General features: G+C 37.3%; 2 protein-coding genes across 2 annotated transcripts; both read right to left on the bottom strand.

The window, feature by feature from the left end:
- Positions 1-3,859: 3,859 nt before the first annotated feature.
- LOC133531947 (uncharacterized) lies at positions 3,860-6,304 on the bottom strand. The gene has a single exon (XM_061870386.1). The coding sequence runs from the start codon at positions 6,063-6,065 to the stop codon at positions 4,824-4,826; it is 1,242 nt and encodes a 413-aa protein (XP_061726370.1). The 5' UTR covers positions 6,066-6,304; the 3' UTR covers positions 3,860-4,823.
- Positions 6,305-8,027: 1,723 nt separating this feature from the next.
- LOC133532302 (uncharacterized) lies at positions 8,028-13,909 on the bottom strand. The gene has a single exon (XM_061870911.1). It carries the CDS (start codon positions 13,907-13,909, stop codon positions 11,123-11,125), a length of 2,787 nt encoding a protein of 928 aa, XP_061726895.1. The 3' UTR covers positions 8,028-11,122.
- Positions 13,910-14,059: the final 150 nt, after the last annotated feature.

Raw genomic sequence — 14,059 nt, 5'->3', positions numbered from 1 at the left:
AGCATACCTGAAATCTCCACTCATTCGCGCTCTAAAATTTCTGAACGCGCTTCTGTCATGGGCCCCTGAAACTGATTTGCTTGCAAGTCGATGGGCAAGTGTATAAAGTATCTGTCTGAAGTATTGTGAAGTGATGGATGGTAGTGGTATTTTATAGAACTGTTTTTGTAAAGTGTTGTGTACCGTAGCCATAGAGAAATAAGAAGTACATAGAGTGCTCACTCCATACATCAGTTTTGGTACCAAAACACTTATAATTTTCGTAGTCGACATCTACATAGCATCGAGTAGCGGAACTCTCAGTACTGCTAACTCGACAATGGATATCGCGGTAAACAAAAAGTCTAATGCTCAACGATTTTCCGCGAATATTATAACCAGAGTAACTGGAACTCTATTTGCAACTCCTGCGCTTACTCTGGTTATAATATTATCTGAAAATCGCACTGTGTACCTATGTCGCACTAATCTGGAAGAGTGATAGAGATAGAGACTACTGCTACGTTATGCTATGGAGCACGATTTTGGCATCTTGTTTACGCACCGTGTACAGAGGGCCTACCGCGAAATACCTCTCTGTCGCACTTGTAAATTCGTAAGTAAGTGTGACAGGGAGGCAACACGTCGAACGTGGTTCGCGGTAGGCCCTCTGTTGACAACGTTATACCGTCAACCGGGGTGAATAGGGACGGCTGTTGTATTATACAACATCTACTATTATTTTTATGATACAATTTTTGTGGGTTTTTATACCACGTCGGTGGCAAACAAGCATACGGGCCGCCTGATGGTAAGCAGTCACCGTAGCCTATGGACGCCTGCAACACCAGAAGTATTACATGATGTATTTTCAGTTAAATCACATTTTAAGTTTTGTTTCTAGTTTGACATTTTAGTTTCTAAATGCGGTCAAGAAACACCTTTTAAATCTGTCTGGCCCACGTACGGTCACGTCTGAAAATATAGATACGAAAAAAGTGCCAAAAACACGACTTTATTACCCATATATTAAGGTAGTGTATACATATTTTTGGCACATTTTTCGTATCGATATTTTCAGACGTGACTGTACCATAAGTGAAACCTTTGTGTAACGTAGCGAATACGTCACAATATTCATATGGTCCGTTTTTCGAAGTCATAAAATGTATCGAGTGCTTCATAGAAAAGTCGCTGCATAGAATCCCAACTACTTATATGTAATTTGTTACATTCTTACAACATTCGTTGCATACAATATCTACATTCAATACAATCAATTAGCCACGCCAAAACCGTTTTTCTTTAACGGCAGCCATTTTTGTTTAGGTCATTGCCAGTTGCAACATTTTTTGCACTCACTTTTTCATGGTTAAAGGTAGAGCAACTCGCATGTGACAGCCGCGAATGTAAGGCATTTATAGGCCATGGATGTTAAAGGGTTGTTCGACTGTAACCTTTTCTTATAAAAAACAAATGAATACTAAGTACTTATAGTTCGTTTTTTAGTATTAGAAAAAAAGGTAAACAAACTTGACGTGTTTTTTAATGATAAACGCTTTTAAAAAATCATTAACTATTACTTATGAAAGCAAAATAAAGTATTATGATTTATAATTTTTACATATTTGCCGTAACTTATTTTACAAAACTGTTTTACAATAAAAAGACACGTCAAAATCCTAAATGTTAAAAAACACGGACTATAGTTTTTATCCCTTTATTATCAATGACTTAAGTGTTTTTACAGTACATATGGGGCTACTTTATAGCACTAGTGCGAGAAGTAGCATATTACGTTACTGTGTCGAACATTTAAAGGGCCATATGTACTGTAAAACGTTGTACGATACATGTGCGAATAGGTAATTCGCAACTCTTGTCGATTTAAAACACTCCCTTCGGTCGTGTTTTAATTTATCGCCACTCGTTTCGAATTTCCTATTTTTCGCACTTGTATCGTAATGTACTATTACTAAACTATATTACAATAAAAAGACACGTCAAAATCCTAAATGTTAAAAAACACGGACTATCGTTTTTATCCCTTTATTGTCTATTTTTTATTCCGATATAAATGGTCCCAGGACTGTCTCATTTCAAACATAGACAGAGAGAATCATACTGTCTTTGTCTTGACGCTAGTACTAGCACCCAAACGAAAGGGATGAGTATAATTTTCCTGGTCCTTACTGACTGACGAGTTGTGTTTGCCAGACTATAATTGAGGTTTTTGTTTTTACTGTCTGTATTAAGCAAGGCTTGGAACCGGTTTTAAAAATACAAATACCGATTTATTTCGGTTTTACTCCGAACTGAGGAACGTGAACGTTTTAAGAACTTTATTGTAACCTAATAAAACCGGTTTATTCGACGAGCGAGACGGCCGGCCGGCCTGGTGGTATGCCGCAGCCGTGTAAACAATGACACAGATAGAAGAACCAGATAATCTGACACGAACTTTATGGAAATGTTATCTTAAAAACCGGTTTAAAAATAACGGTTTTACGAATAAAATCGAAAAAAATGGTTTTGCGCCAAGTACCTGGCAGGTTGGAAATTTAACCGATTTCCGCGCCTTGATATTAAGTACCTGTCCTTAAATTTTGCCCTATCGTCAGCTGATGCATGCTTTGATAAATTTTACACTTTTCTCACAATCTCACAATTATCGGAGTCCGCTATAGTCAGGTGTATAAATCTATAATTTTTTGCAAAACGGAGCCAACGTGACGTGTATTTATTTACTATCATATAATTATACTTAACTAACAGAAAACTAGGTATCTGTTTTGGCTAAAAATTATTGTAAATACAAGGTTTAAGCATCACCATAGGTAGGTATTCTTTAACGGTGTGTGAATTACGGAATGTTTGAGGCGGCTTGTTTACATTTAATTTAACTCTAATGGCCTCTATCAAATCTATGATGATTTTGTGTCAATGTCAAGTCGTAGTTCGCTAGTTACTTTTGAGTTTTTGAGTGTGCTCGTGCATGCCGTTGTTCGGCAGTCTACGTCAAAAATGTACAGTCAGCATCAAAAGTAGCGGATCAAATAACGCTTCATAAGTATCTACCATTCTGTAACAGCTTAACAAAAAGTGATGTCTTTAATATAGAACAACAAAGACTGTAAAAGATATACTTTGGAACGCGAATTCTAGAAATTTATCTATATTTGGAAAAGTTATCCCGAATATCAGATACTTTTGGCGCGTTGTTTCATCCGCTACTTTTGATGCTGACTGTACTACGTCGAAATTTCCTGTAAAACCGTCTGGATCTATTAAAAAATACACAATTATAAAACTGTTTTTTGCGCAATTTCAATGAAAATTGCGATTTCTTTGATTATACATTGGTCATGTAAGCTTATTTCGCAAGAAATTTTGGGAGTAGTAGTGCCTTTTTGATATGGGCGTACGATAATGTTTTCATCGGTACGATAATTTTGAACCTCAAATACGATAATTCTTTTCCGCTCACCTGGCAACTCTGGTTCAGCGGGTTCCATGCTTCATTCGAAATGTCATAGACACCGCCCGCTGTCGTTCTATATAGTTTCGCAATTAGGTACTTACTTCTGGCATAGGTTATTATATTATAATTATATCTGCGCATATTGACTAATAAATTTGTTGACTATGAAACCAGTCATTCCGTGAATACGAATATGGCGCCGCTTGAAAGTCCCGCCACTTTGAAACTTGAAATTAGTTCGCTTGAAAATTGTTCTAGTTCTAGGTATTAAAATTATCCGATGCGGGGGATCAATTTTGAAAGTTGAGTGTTTTTTTACGAAAAACTGTCTCCTTCACACCATTTAGTTTTATTAGAGCAGCATTCGCTTGATACTTATGTATGTAAAACTAGCAAAAATCTGATCTCAATGATTTATTCATTATTGGTCAATAGAAACTTAATTATAAGTACATAATACATACGCAGTCATATTAACACATACCTATTATATGTGCCGTTTTCGAGCTAAAGGTTTTTAGTGCCAGTTGTCAATATTATGACAAAACGTGAAATCATCACATATACAATTATACAATACATCCCACTTCTGAGCACTAAGAAAAACGTAAGGTTCCGTAGGTTCGTATTCTCTTTCACTGAGCATAAGCGAGATGGATGTGCGTGCTCGAGATCGCGAATTTTAATTTGTTATACGTATTTACAAAAACGAAGTAATCGATGAGCTTTCTCAAAAAAAAATTGCGAATTTTAGTTGCAATTTTCATATTTTAGCTTTTGTTAATTTTCATATTTACAAAAAATTAAATTTAGTGCGTTTTAGAGCTAGGTATGTTCGTGATCTATAGAGCAAAAGTCAAAAAAACAGTATTCGAATCGATGAAGTCACTAGAGAAAATCTTCAAATTTTTGCAACCGTATTCTGATCTAAAGCGGTACATTTTTTCAAAAAACTCCGTTCTCTGAACCTACGGCACTTTAATACACCCAAATAATTAAGCAAATAATCTTACAATATTTTACCACCTCAAGGTGCAAGCAAATTCTAGACTTTCAAAGCCATAATGAGTAATCACACTGCAGTTAATTATCGTCCGACGCTCCGCTCCACACGACACTTTCTACGTTTTTACCGTCTTATTTATACGCATTTTCACTTTTTTCTTCGCTTTCCTCTTAGAAAATCTACTTTTATTTGTATTTTCAACAGTACTTTTTACTTTTAATGCATATTTTCACATAGATCTTCGTTTTCTATGTCTTTTCTGAAATCGGAAAGCTTAGATTCGTTGTTATTTTAGTCTTATTTTCATTTTAGTCTTACTTTCTTTGTTTTTAATTCAAGTGTTATATTTTTACTGTTTTATTCCACATTATCATTAGTTTCTTCTGTTTCTTTCTCTTTCCCGAAATTAAAAATCTTTTCAAAATTAATATTGTTTTGGTTATAAATCGTGTGGTCAGGCGTGTCACCCCAGCTTACCGGCGTGGCCCGTTCATTTATCTGTACGTTAGTGACTTCCGGTATAGTATTTAGAGCTTCCGATTGGACACTGGGGGTCTGTTCCGGATTGGACACTTCCGAGGGAGCGCAGCGATTCAAAAAGTTCATCATTCTCTCCTTGTACAAATCGGAACTTGTGTCGTCGTTTTGTTTTTTTGTATTCTGATCTTTTAAATAAAATCCGTTATCGCTTTGTGCTAGGAATATCTTTTTTATCTTTCTGCTTGGATAGTGTTCGATCAGATCTGGCTTTGGAGGGAGTAGCTTAGTATTTCTTGGTAGTTTCTTTGTGTTATTACCTTTTATTGTAGTTACTACTGATATACAGTTGCTCCTCGGTTCTGTGTCGTCTTTGTAATTCGTTCTCATGCCTTTAAATGATATTTTGACGCTTAAAATCGACCAGAGAAGCTCTAGAAAAGCAGCTATCATTATATTAATAGACAATACTCGTTTTGTAAATACATATGCCTCTTCATCATCATCTTTTGGCGGATTTAAAGCAATAACCAAATGCGTTTCATTCTTAACCAAGACATCACTATGTCTTACAACCAATTGATCTTTAAATGGTATTTTATCTTTATAAAATTCCGAAAAATCCGTATTCGATGTAGAAACAAACCAGACTATGATCATTGTGAACGATACAAATGCGAAAATCGTCGATAATATAGACATTATGAATAACCATGTTATATTATGGTCTATGTACCATCTCACTGAAGCCATAATAGAAGCAATTGCGAAAACTGTTATTATAGTTGGAGCTAGGACTAAAATATAGCTGCTTTCATGTGTATCATAAGGCACTTCATTGGTTCTGTTTTCAAAATCATTCGTTTCAACAGATTCCGTTAAATTAAATATCAGCTCACTTTTGTTTACAGTTCGCTCTTCCGTATCATTTAAAGTCATTCGCTTTATGCCGGAGTGTGGGTTGACTAAAGCTAAACATGCTAATAGAAACGATGTTGCAGCTAAAGCTAAATGCACCCAAGCTAGCCCTGACACTGTAGACGCCGAATACCTCCGTTCAGAAGGATAAGAATTCCTCGTATCAGGCTTAGTTCTCACTTTAATTGTATAAACGTCCTCCATTTTGTATTATTTTAATTGCGAAATCATACTACACAACACTACAGTCCGTTCTTGGTATTCAAACACAAATATCACGTTCGAATGTTTTTAAAATCGAGGTAAAGTTAGTTAAGCGAGTCAACTGTCACTTTTGTTTTTAAAAACCGGCCGTTGTGGCGTTGAAAACTTTTTTTAATTGGCTGAACGCGCGCGGCCTGTGTCTCTCGCGGCGATACGAAAACTAAACTAGTGGCCGGTGGAGTTGTCTGTGCATGCGGCCACAGATGTGATTAACTGGATTGCTAACATTGATATTTACATTATCGCATAAGGCACTCCCTTGATCTAAAATTATCAGAAATAAGAACCGGAATCTCTATAGTTTTTTGTATGGTAGGTATCATAGTTAATATTCTGTACCTAACCATAAAATTGTTATGCCTAATTTCTGATAATTGCAGCTTTTGTGGGGTGCGAGAGTCCTAAGAGGTGTCCGACTGGAGGAACTGGAATGAAACTAAATTGTTCTAAGCCACTTTTGCTATTTTTAAGTTATTGTGTACCTAATTACGACACCGAATTAAGCAGATGATGATGATTTGCTGCTTTGCTATTGAGTAAGTACAAAAAAGGGCTAATCGCTCAAACGCAACTATGCTTAATAGTTAAGATTGATGAGATTTTATATCCGGCTCGAAGGAACAAAAAATATTAAAAAGGATATTCTCTTTTATAATCAAAACCTACCTTTATCTAAACCATCATTCCTCAACTTACCTGTAAGGTGCAGTAAGTTCGTGTTCTTTTTCACTGAGTGTAAGCGTGAGCGAGATGGAAGTGCGTGTCCGGGATCGCGGATATCTTGTTTTTACATTTACATTTTTGCGTGTTTAAAAATGAAAAGTAATTTAGGGAACTCAACATATTATTGCTAATTTTAAGAAATCATTTTGATATAGACGTCCCTAGAGAAAGGCCTCAATATTGATAATTAACTTGGCAGCCGTAATGTGATTTAAAAAAGCGGTACGACGTTTATTTATAATCCGTTTTCTGTACCTACTGAAGCTTAACAATGGTTGCTTCTACGATGACTGTTTCCCATCAGGTCATTCGTTTTCATACCAACATAAAAGGATTTACACCGTTAGGTACATCTAACCTATTTTAGGACACTTTTTGCTAAGAGAGACGGTACATTTTAACGGTATATTTTGTTTCCCTGTCCTTCTTAGCAGTGATATAGCAGGCAGTGTCCAGCTAAAGAAATAGATCTAATGACTCCATAATACATAAACCGCACGACTACCATCAAAGATAACCACAATCCTAAAACTTATATCAACATCGAACATTGGAATGCAATACCGCAACAAAGTAACCATTCCAACCATTAAATACAAAACGAATCAAAAACCAACCTTATACCAAACCAATAAGATCCACAAATAGATTAGTTAATGTCATTATTAAACTTGTTTTATTCGAATCAAAACGCCATAACGGTTTTATGAAAAAAAAAGTTATCTGTGGTTTTTTGTGTACATTTGTGTTGTGGATAAAAAATGTCTGCTTGGCGATAGTTGCTACATGGGTGATGCAAAGTATTTGCTGTAGATTTCTTAAGGGGTTTTAATATTGTAATCGTAGCAATCGTAGCATTTTATTGAAGACCGTGCGTTTGAAGTAAATTACACCAATGTTTAAGGATTCCGTAAAACTAACTCACTTGTGACACTGACAGATCAGATCCATAACTGAACCAGATCTAATTCATAACATGTTATTTTGTATTTTTTAAGTGAAAATTTTATGATTAAAGCATACCTGTGTAATGTTTTTTTCATCTCACTATGTGACCAAAAGTGGTACGTTAGTAAATATGCGTGCTATTTCACGCAGGCATACAGGGAGTAAAGACTTATATTGTTGCCGAGGAAGTAATACAGAAGAAGCTACACGGCTATAATAAATCCGGTTAAATATTTATGGTTGTTTCATTGACATATATCTAAGGACGGGCCTTACGGGCAATAAGAATGGGGCCAGTACAGCGGTGTCACGCACACGAATTCGAGCCAATCATGCAGTCTAACGCCGCAACGCGATTGGTTGATGAGTTCGCATCACGCGCGCGATTGGTCGCTACGTATGTAGGTAATATACTACACACCGTGGGCCAATGAAACCCGACAGCTTTTAAAATGTTATACAGTTTCCTGAAATCGATATTAGAGATACTTAATGTTTATTTTTCACCAAAGTGTAGGTATAAATAAATTAAGAAATCGTGTGCAGAAAACCCTATATATATTTTTTTTTTTTTGCTCTTTATCGTTAAAATCTATCGGGTTGAATTAGCCCACGGTATAAATAAAAAAAAAAAAACAATAAATAAATAAATATTATTGGACATTATTACACAAATTGACTAAGTCCCACAGTAAGCTCAATAAGGCTTGTGTTGAGGGTACTTACACGAGACAACGATATATATAATATATAAATATTTATAAATACTTAAATACATAGAAAACACCCATGACTCAGGAATAAATATCCATGCTCATCACACGAATAAATGCCCTTACCAGGATTTGAACCCGGGACCATCAGCTTCGTAGGCAGGGTCACTACCCACTAGGCTAAACCGGTCGTCAAATAATAAGTCATAATAATGTAAGTACTTTGTAAATTTGATACATAAGTAGATAAAGTATTCCTTCCTATGTAGTAATTTTCAAGGCAATGTTGCATTGCACCTTCTATTTATAATAACATAGTTATCGTCCCAAGGCGAGGTAGTTGATTGCTCACGATTTAACGATATATTATACGATCGGTAGTTACTAACGTTTACAAAACTCAAGTTCACTCAATCGTGGACGATCCCAAACTCAAAACCAGAATTGAACCTTTAAGTCTAAGGTAAGACTTTGCCTTTGTGTGTGTTCTACCGCTTGTACAATGGGCTGTGCTCTGAGGAATTGTTTGACATGATGCCAACGGCCGCTTTCTATCACCGCACCGCTCGCCGTCGGCAGGGTGTTCATCGTCACACCTTAGAACCTAAATGGTCGCACACTGTGCGGTTTAAGAGGAACTTCCTCCCGCGGACGCTCCGGCTGTGGAATGAGCTCCCTCCCGTTGTACATCGCTATTTTTGTTCGCACATAGACAATTTACGCACACACTTGCATTTCAGTTTTGGTCGTACTTTTTGAAGTTTGACAGTCGTTCTATACTATCCTATTTCTATGGACTAAATAATGTCGGTTCAGCTTGTTCAGTGACAGATCCAGGCGGTTTTGTATTTGGTTGGTTAACCAATAAATGCCATAACTACCCGAAAATGTACAGATTGATTGTTTACTTTTATTTAAATACCTAAAAATACAGAGTATAGTAGTAGTAAAAAGTATTAATCACTTTATTGTACACATTACAGGCTTACAAAAAAGTACAGTAATCATCCTTCTAGTGGCGCTCAAGCTTGCATTGCCAAGTGCAATGGAGCTTAGACGTAGTCTACCCACTTAAAAAGTCGGCCATATTGCCCCCAAAAGAAACCGTTACAAGCGTCCGCTGTCACCTCCTGACCCGTGCTATATTATCTCAACTATATAATCGGTAACAGTCAATAATGTATCATCATATATTTATTAATAACACTTACCTACTTTTCCGGTCGTGGGCGGCTAAACAACACTCGAAGGCAGTGAAAACTGGTTACTATCCTTAGATATTTTTATACATATGAAGTCTGTTAACAAAGTGATGTACACCACTTCATTGATGTAAACTTTGCAAGCCTAGTATGGCATGATCATGGCATTAATCCAATTTTTGCACCAAGAACGATGCGTTGATTCTTGGCCCCAGTAAAAAAGAATGTCATTTCTTGTCCGCAAATATACAGTCAGCAAAGTTATTTAGCCTCTCTTTGACGACCGGTCTGGCCTAGTGGGTAATAGTGACCCTGCCTATGAAGCTGATGGTCCCGGGTTCAAATCCTGGTAAGAGCATATATTTGTGTGATGAACACGGATATTTGTTTCTGAGTCATGGGTGTTTTCTATGTATTTAAGTATTTATAATTATATATTATATATATCGTTGTCTAGGTACCTACAACACAAGCCTTATTGAGCTTACTGTGGGACTTAGTCAATTTGTGTAATAATGTCCTATAATATTTATTTATTTAATATTTATTATTTATTTATCTCTACGACAGTAAATATATTATATCTACTATACCTTAACATAACACAATTAATTTGAAGTATGAACGCCTAGCGAACCTAATTGAGCAAAAGTGTTACCACTGCACTGCACGGCAAATAAAGCTATGTTAAAACGAAAGGGGACTCCACGCTATCCGTATTTCAACAAAAACACTTACTATTTTTTATTTTTATTTTTTATTGAATTATATTGTAACAGAAACATAAAACACATTCCAAAAATAAGCAAATAAATTAGATTTTGAATACATGTAGTTAAATAAGGGTTAACACTTAAAAAGGCAATATAAACGGTCAGTATTTTTTTTCTAATGATAAATCTGAAAATTAGCATATTATGCCAAGTTTTGGCTGTTTAATGTGATGCCTAGATAAAATTTGTTCGAGCGATAGGTATACGTTTTGTCGTGGTCTATATAACAGTTATATAGTGGTCTATATACAAAACAGTTTGGTGGGATATTAGTTATCTTGGTTTGAATCGTTGCGAGGTCAGAGTTCCTACCTCAATAATCGAAATATCGTTATCTGCCGCTTTATCACTCTTGCTTATTCGAGCAATAGAGAAACAGAAGAGGAAATGTCGATTTTAGATTTTCGCGGTAGACCCTCAGTTTACAATGTAAAAGAAGGCGCTTGGTTATTTAATATTTATTCCAAAATTGGATGCGTTTCATGATTATACTCCGGCAAACCAACTTTGAAGTACAACAATAAAAAACGGCACCTGCAAACTCAAATTTTCTGAAAAAAAAACCTTTTTTGGGCATACATTTTTTTTATTTGCCACCTTTTTCTACTGTCGCAAATGGCTTGCCAAATTATATCTATTTATCTTCTACAATGTGGTGGACCTTGGAACGGTGGTCTTCCAAACGGTGGATACATATACGGATACGGGTAAGGATAAGGATAGAATCTCCCCTGTACACAATCATCACAAGTCTGGCAATTATGTCCCTTCCATTCTTTAAATCTTTGCCGGCAGTGGCACCTTTCCTCGCCTTCGTCCACCTCTTCTGCATCCATGTCAAGTCGCCTAGCTGGACCTCTTTCCTTCTCTAACTGTCGACGTTCTCTGATGTTATGAGGTGGTGGAGCGCTTCGTTGATTTGGAGTTGAATAGAAGGCTGGTTGGTTACTTATTTCCGAGGAAGGCGCGTTCGAAGCTAATAATCTAGCTCTCTGCGGAGATGAGGTTTCTCTGCTGGCCGCTTCAGTCATTCTATTGGTTGGAGCGTGACGTGAAGACTGGCGACTTGGTACTGGCATTTGTGCTTGTATATGAGATAAGTGGGCGCTCCTGCTTTGTGCCTCCTGAATTTCATCCAGATCAGTACGATCTCGAGCCGGTGTTACTCTTATAGAAGGTTGGTTTTGGGTCGGTTGCCGAACAGATATGTTCCGAGCTCCCAAAGGCTCATTCGGTCGTTGTTGGCTTACCATGGACACAAATGGAACTGCTCCATCAACTTGTAGTTGCTGATGTGGACGAGGAGCTTCGTGAACTTGAACAGATACTTCAAGCGGTTGCGGCATCATACCGCGATTACTTTCAACACTATCTTGCAGTAAGTCTTGTCGCATACTAGGATCATTTGATCCTTCTTTTGGATATCTTCTTGAAAAACGAGACTCGTTGGGAATGAATGCCGCAGGTTGTGGTTGCATGAATTCATTTGGAGGAAATGAATGGAAATCAGAAGCCTGAAATTCAGCTGGTTGGTTGCTAGGCATCGACATAAATCCTTGGGGCTGCCTGTGTCCGTAGCTTGTCATTGGTACAAACCCTTGGGCTGCGGATCTTTCTGCTTGTGATATATTTGGATCTAGTTGAAATCGATGTGAAAATGCAGGCGGTTCATTTGGGAAACGCTGCCGTGGAGGCAACATTTGGTGTGGACCATCATCACGCATCGATACGAAACCTGATGCTTCCTCTGGCGGCATCCATCCTACACCCTGTGATTGATTGAAACGTCCCGTCATTCTTGGAACTTGATGAGCAGCTCCAGACATACAACTTCCATGTAACGATTGGAACTGGCTGTCTGGTGGAACGTTAGGCATTGCTGCTGCACTTTCGTAGAACCCTGGTGAATGCGAGCCCGGGCAAGGCGTCATTGGGAATCCCATCACATCAGGATGTTGGTATCTTTTTTCCGAACCTCGCTGAGAATAACCGAATGAACCTCTTCGAGCACTTTCATTGAATTGCCTCGGAGGGAAATCAAAATTTGCTGGTTGATCATATGAATGACGAAAATCTGGTGGTAAATGTGAGCCTGGTCCATAGCCAGCTTGTGGCTCGATCATAGAAGAACACGGAACGCCGTCTTTGAATAAGGCTCTGTATTGAGCATCTTGATCATCGCCCAAGTCCCATTCACTTGGCTGCTCAATTTTAGTAGAGCATAAAGGGGGATTTTGGAAAAGGTATTTATATTGAGTATCTTCGTTACCTTGGAATGCCCATTTATCCTTAGGCGAGTAAATATCTGATGCTGGAGATACGAAAGTATACTCGCTTCTGTTTAGTAATCGACTCCCATTTTGGAATGCTACCGATTTTCTTCTACCGCCAGATCCCTGCCTGTTCTTCAATCTATTGGTAAGCTCATCCACCATCTGATTGATGTTCAAATCTTGATCTTTTTCAAGTGGAACCATATCTAGAAAGTAAGAAATCTCATGCCTTACTTGGGTATCTCCGCAACAATCAGAAATATTGACTCTTTTTCCCATTTCATGTATTTTTTGCGTCAATGAATCCCTTAACCTTGAACGTTGACGCTGTTCATTTCTATCATCGTTCTTAACTATCGGTAAATCCTTCATCCACTGCTCAATTTCAAGTGCTAGAAGAATTTCATCAGCATTTTCCTTTATATCGTCTTCTGTCGGCAAGGGTACTTTATTAAGTTTTTCAAAGATATCGCTTTCTTTATAGACACTGTAAAGTTCTTCCATTTCTTTGCCATGAGCTTTCTTAAGTTCATCCATGTACGCCTGAATCGTTATCAATAACTTGTTTTTATATGCTTTTTCTAAAATTTTATTGGTCTCCTTGTAATTATTTTCCGTTAAGAAATCGTCTAAAGTACAGTACTTGAGCATTTCTTCAAATATTTTCGTTGGAGCCTCGCGGTCTAATCTGACTGTTTTCCTTAATTTCTGATCTTTCATAAGTTCAGCTTTCTGAGCTACCATTTCCTTGTAATTCTCAGGCGTTTCTATCTCTTTAATCAAATCATTCATATCTGATATCTTGTCGAGAAGCTGCGATTTAAGGGTGTACTTTTTTTCCTGTAACTCTTGTGATTGCGGTAAACAATCTAATAATTCATCTATCTCTTTCCCCAATACATCTTCATAGTAAAATTTGTTTTGAAACACCGCCGGTTGCGTTTTCAATTTCGTTATCATTTTCCAAATGCCATTTAAAATGCCTAATCTAGATTTTCCTGCTAGTTCAATCTCCTCGCAAGTATTGGCAGGTATCGGTATTTGTTCACACCAGTTCTTGAGATATCCTTTAAATTCTTCGTGTACCTGATCGAGTAGTGGTCGTCCAGGTGGTGGGGGAGTGAATACTGGATGTGGTCGCCACTCAGCCATAAGCTGGGCAACTGCACTAGATGCCTCACCTGCATGAGGAGGTACTGGAGTCACTAGCCCTGACGGTCCTGGTTCAGGATTAATATTTTTAGCACCATCATTATCATTTTGCACTTCATTCACACTATCGCAAGAGACAAAAACTTTAGA

Source organism: Cydia pomonella, chromosome 26 (assembly GCF_033807575.1).
Source record: "Cydia pomonella isolate Wapato2018A chromosome 26, ilCydPomo1, whole genome shotgun sequence".
In the NCBI taxonomy this organism is placed as follows: Eukaryota; Metazoa; Arthropoda; class Insecta; order Lepidoptera; family Tortricidae; genus Cydia; species Cydia pomonella.
This window is presented reverse-complemented; position numbering and strand designations above follow the sequence as displayed.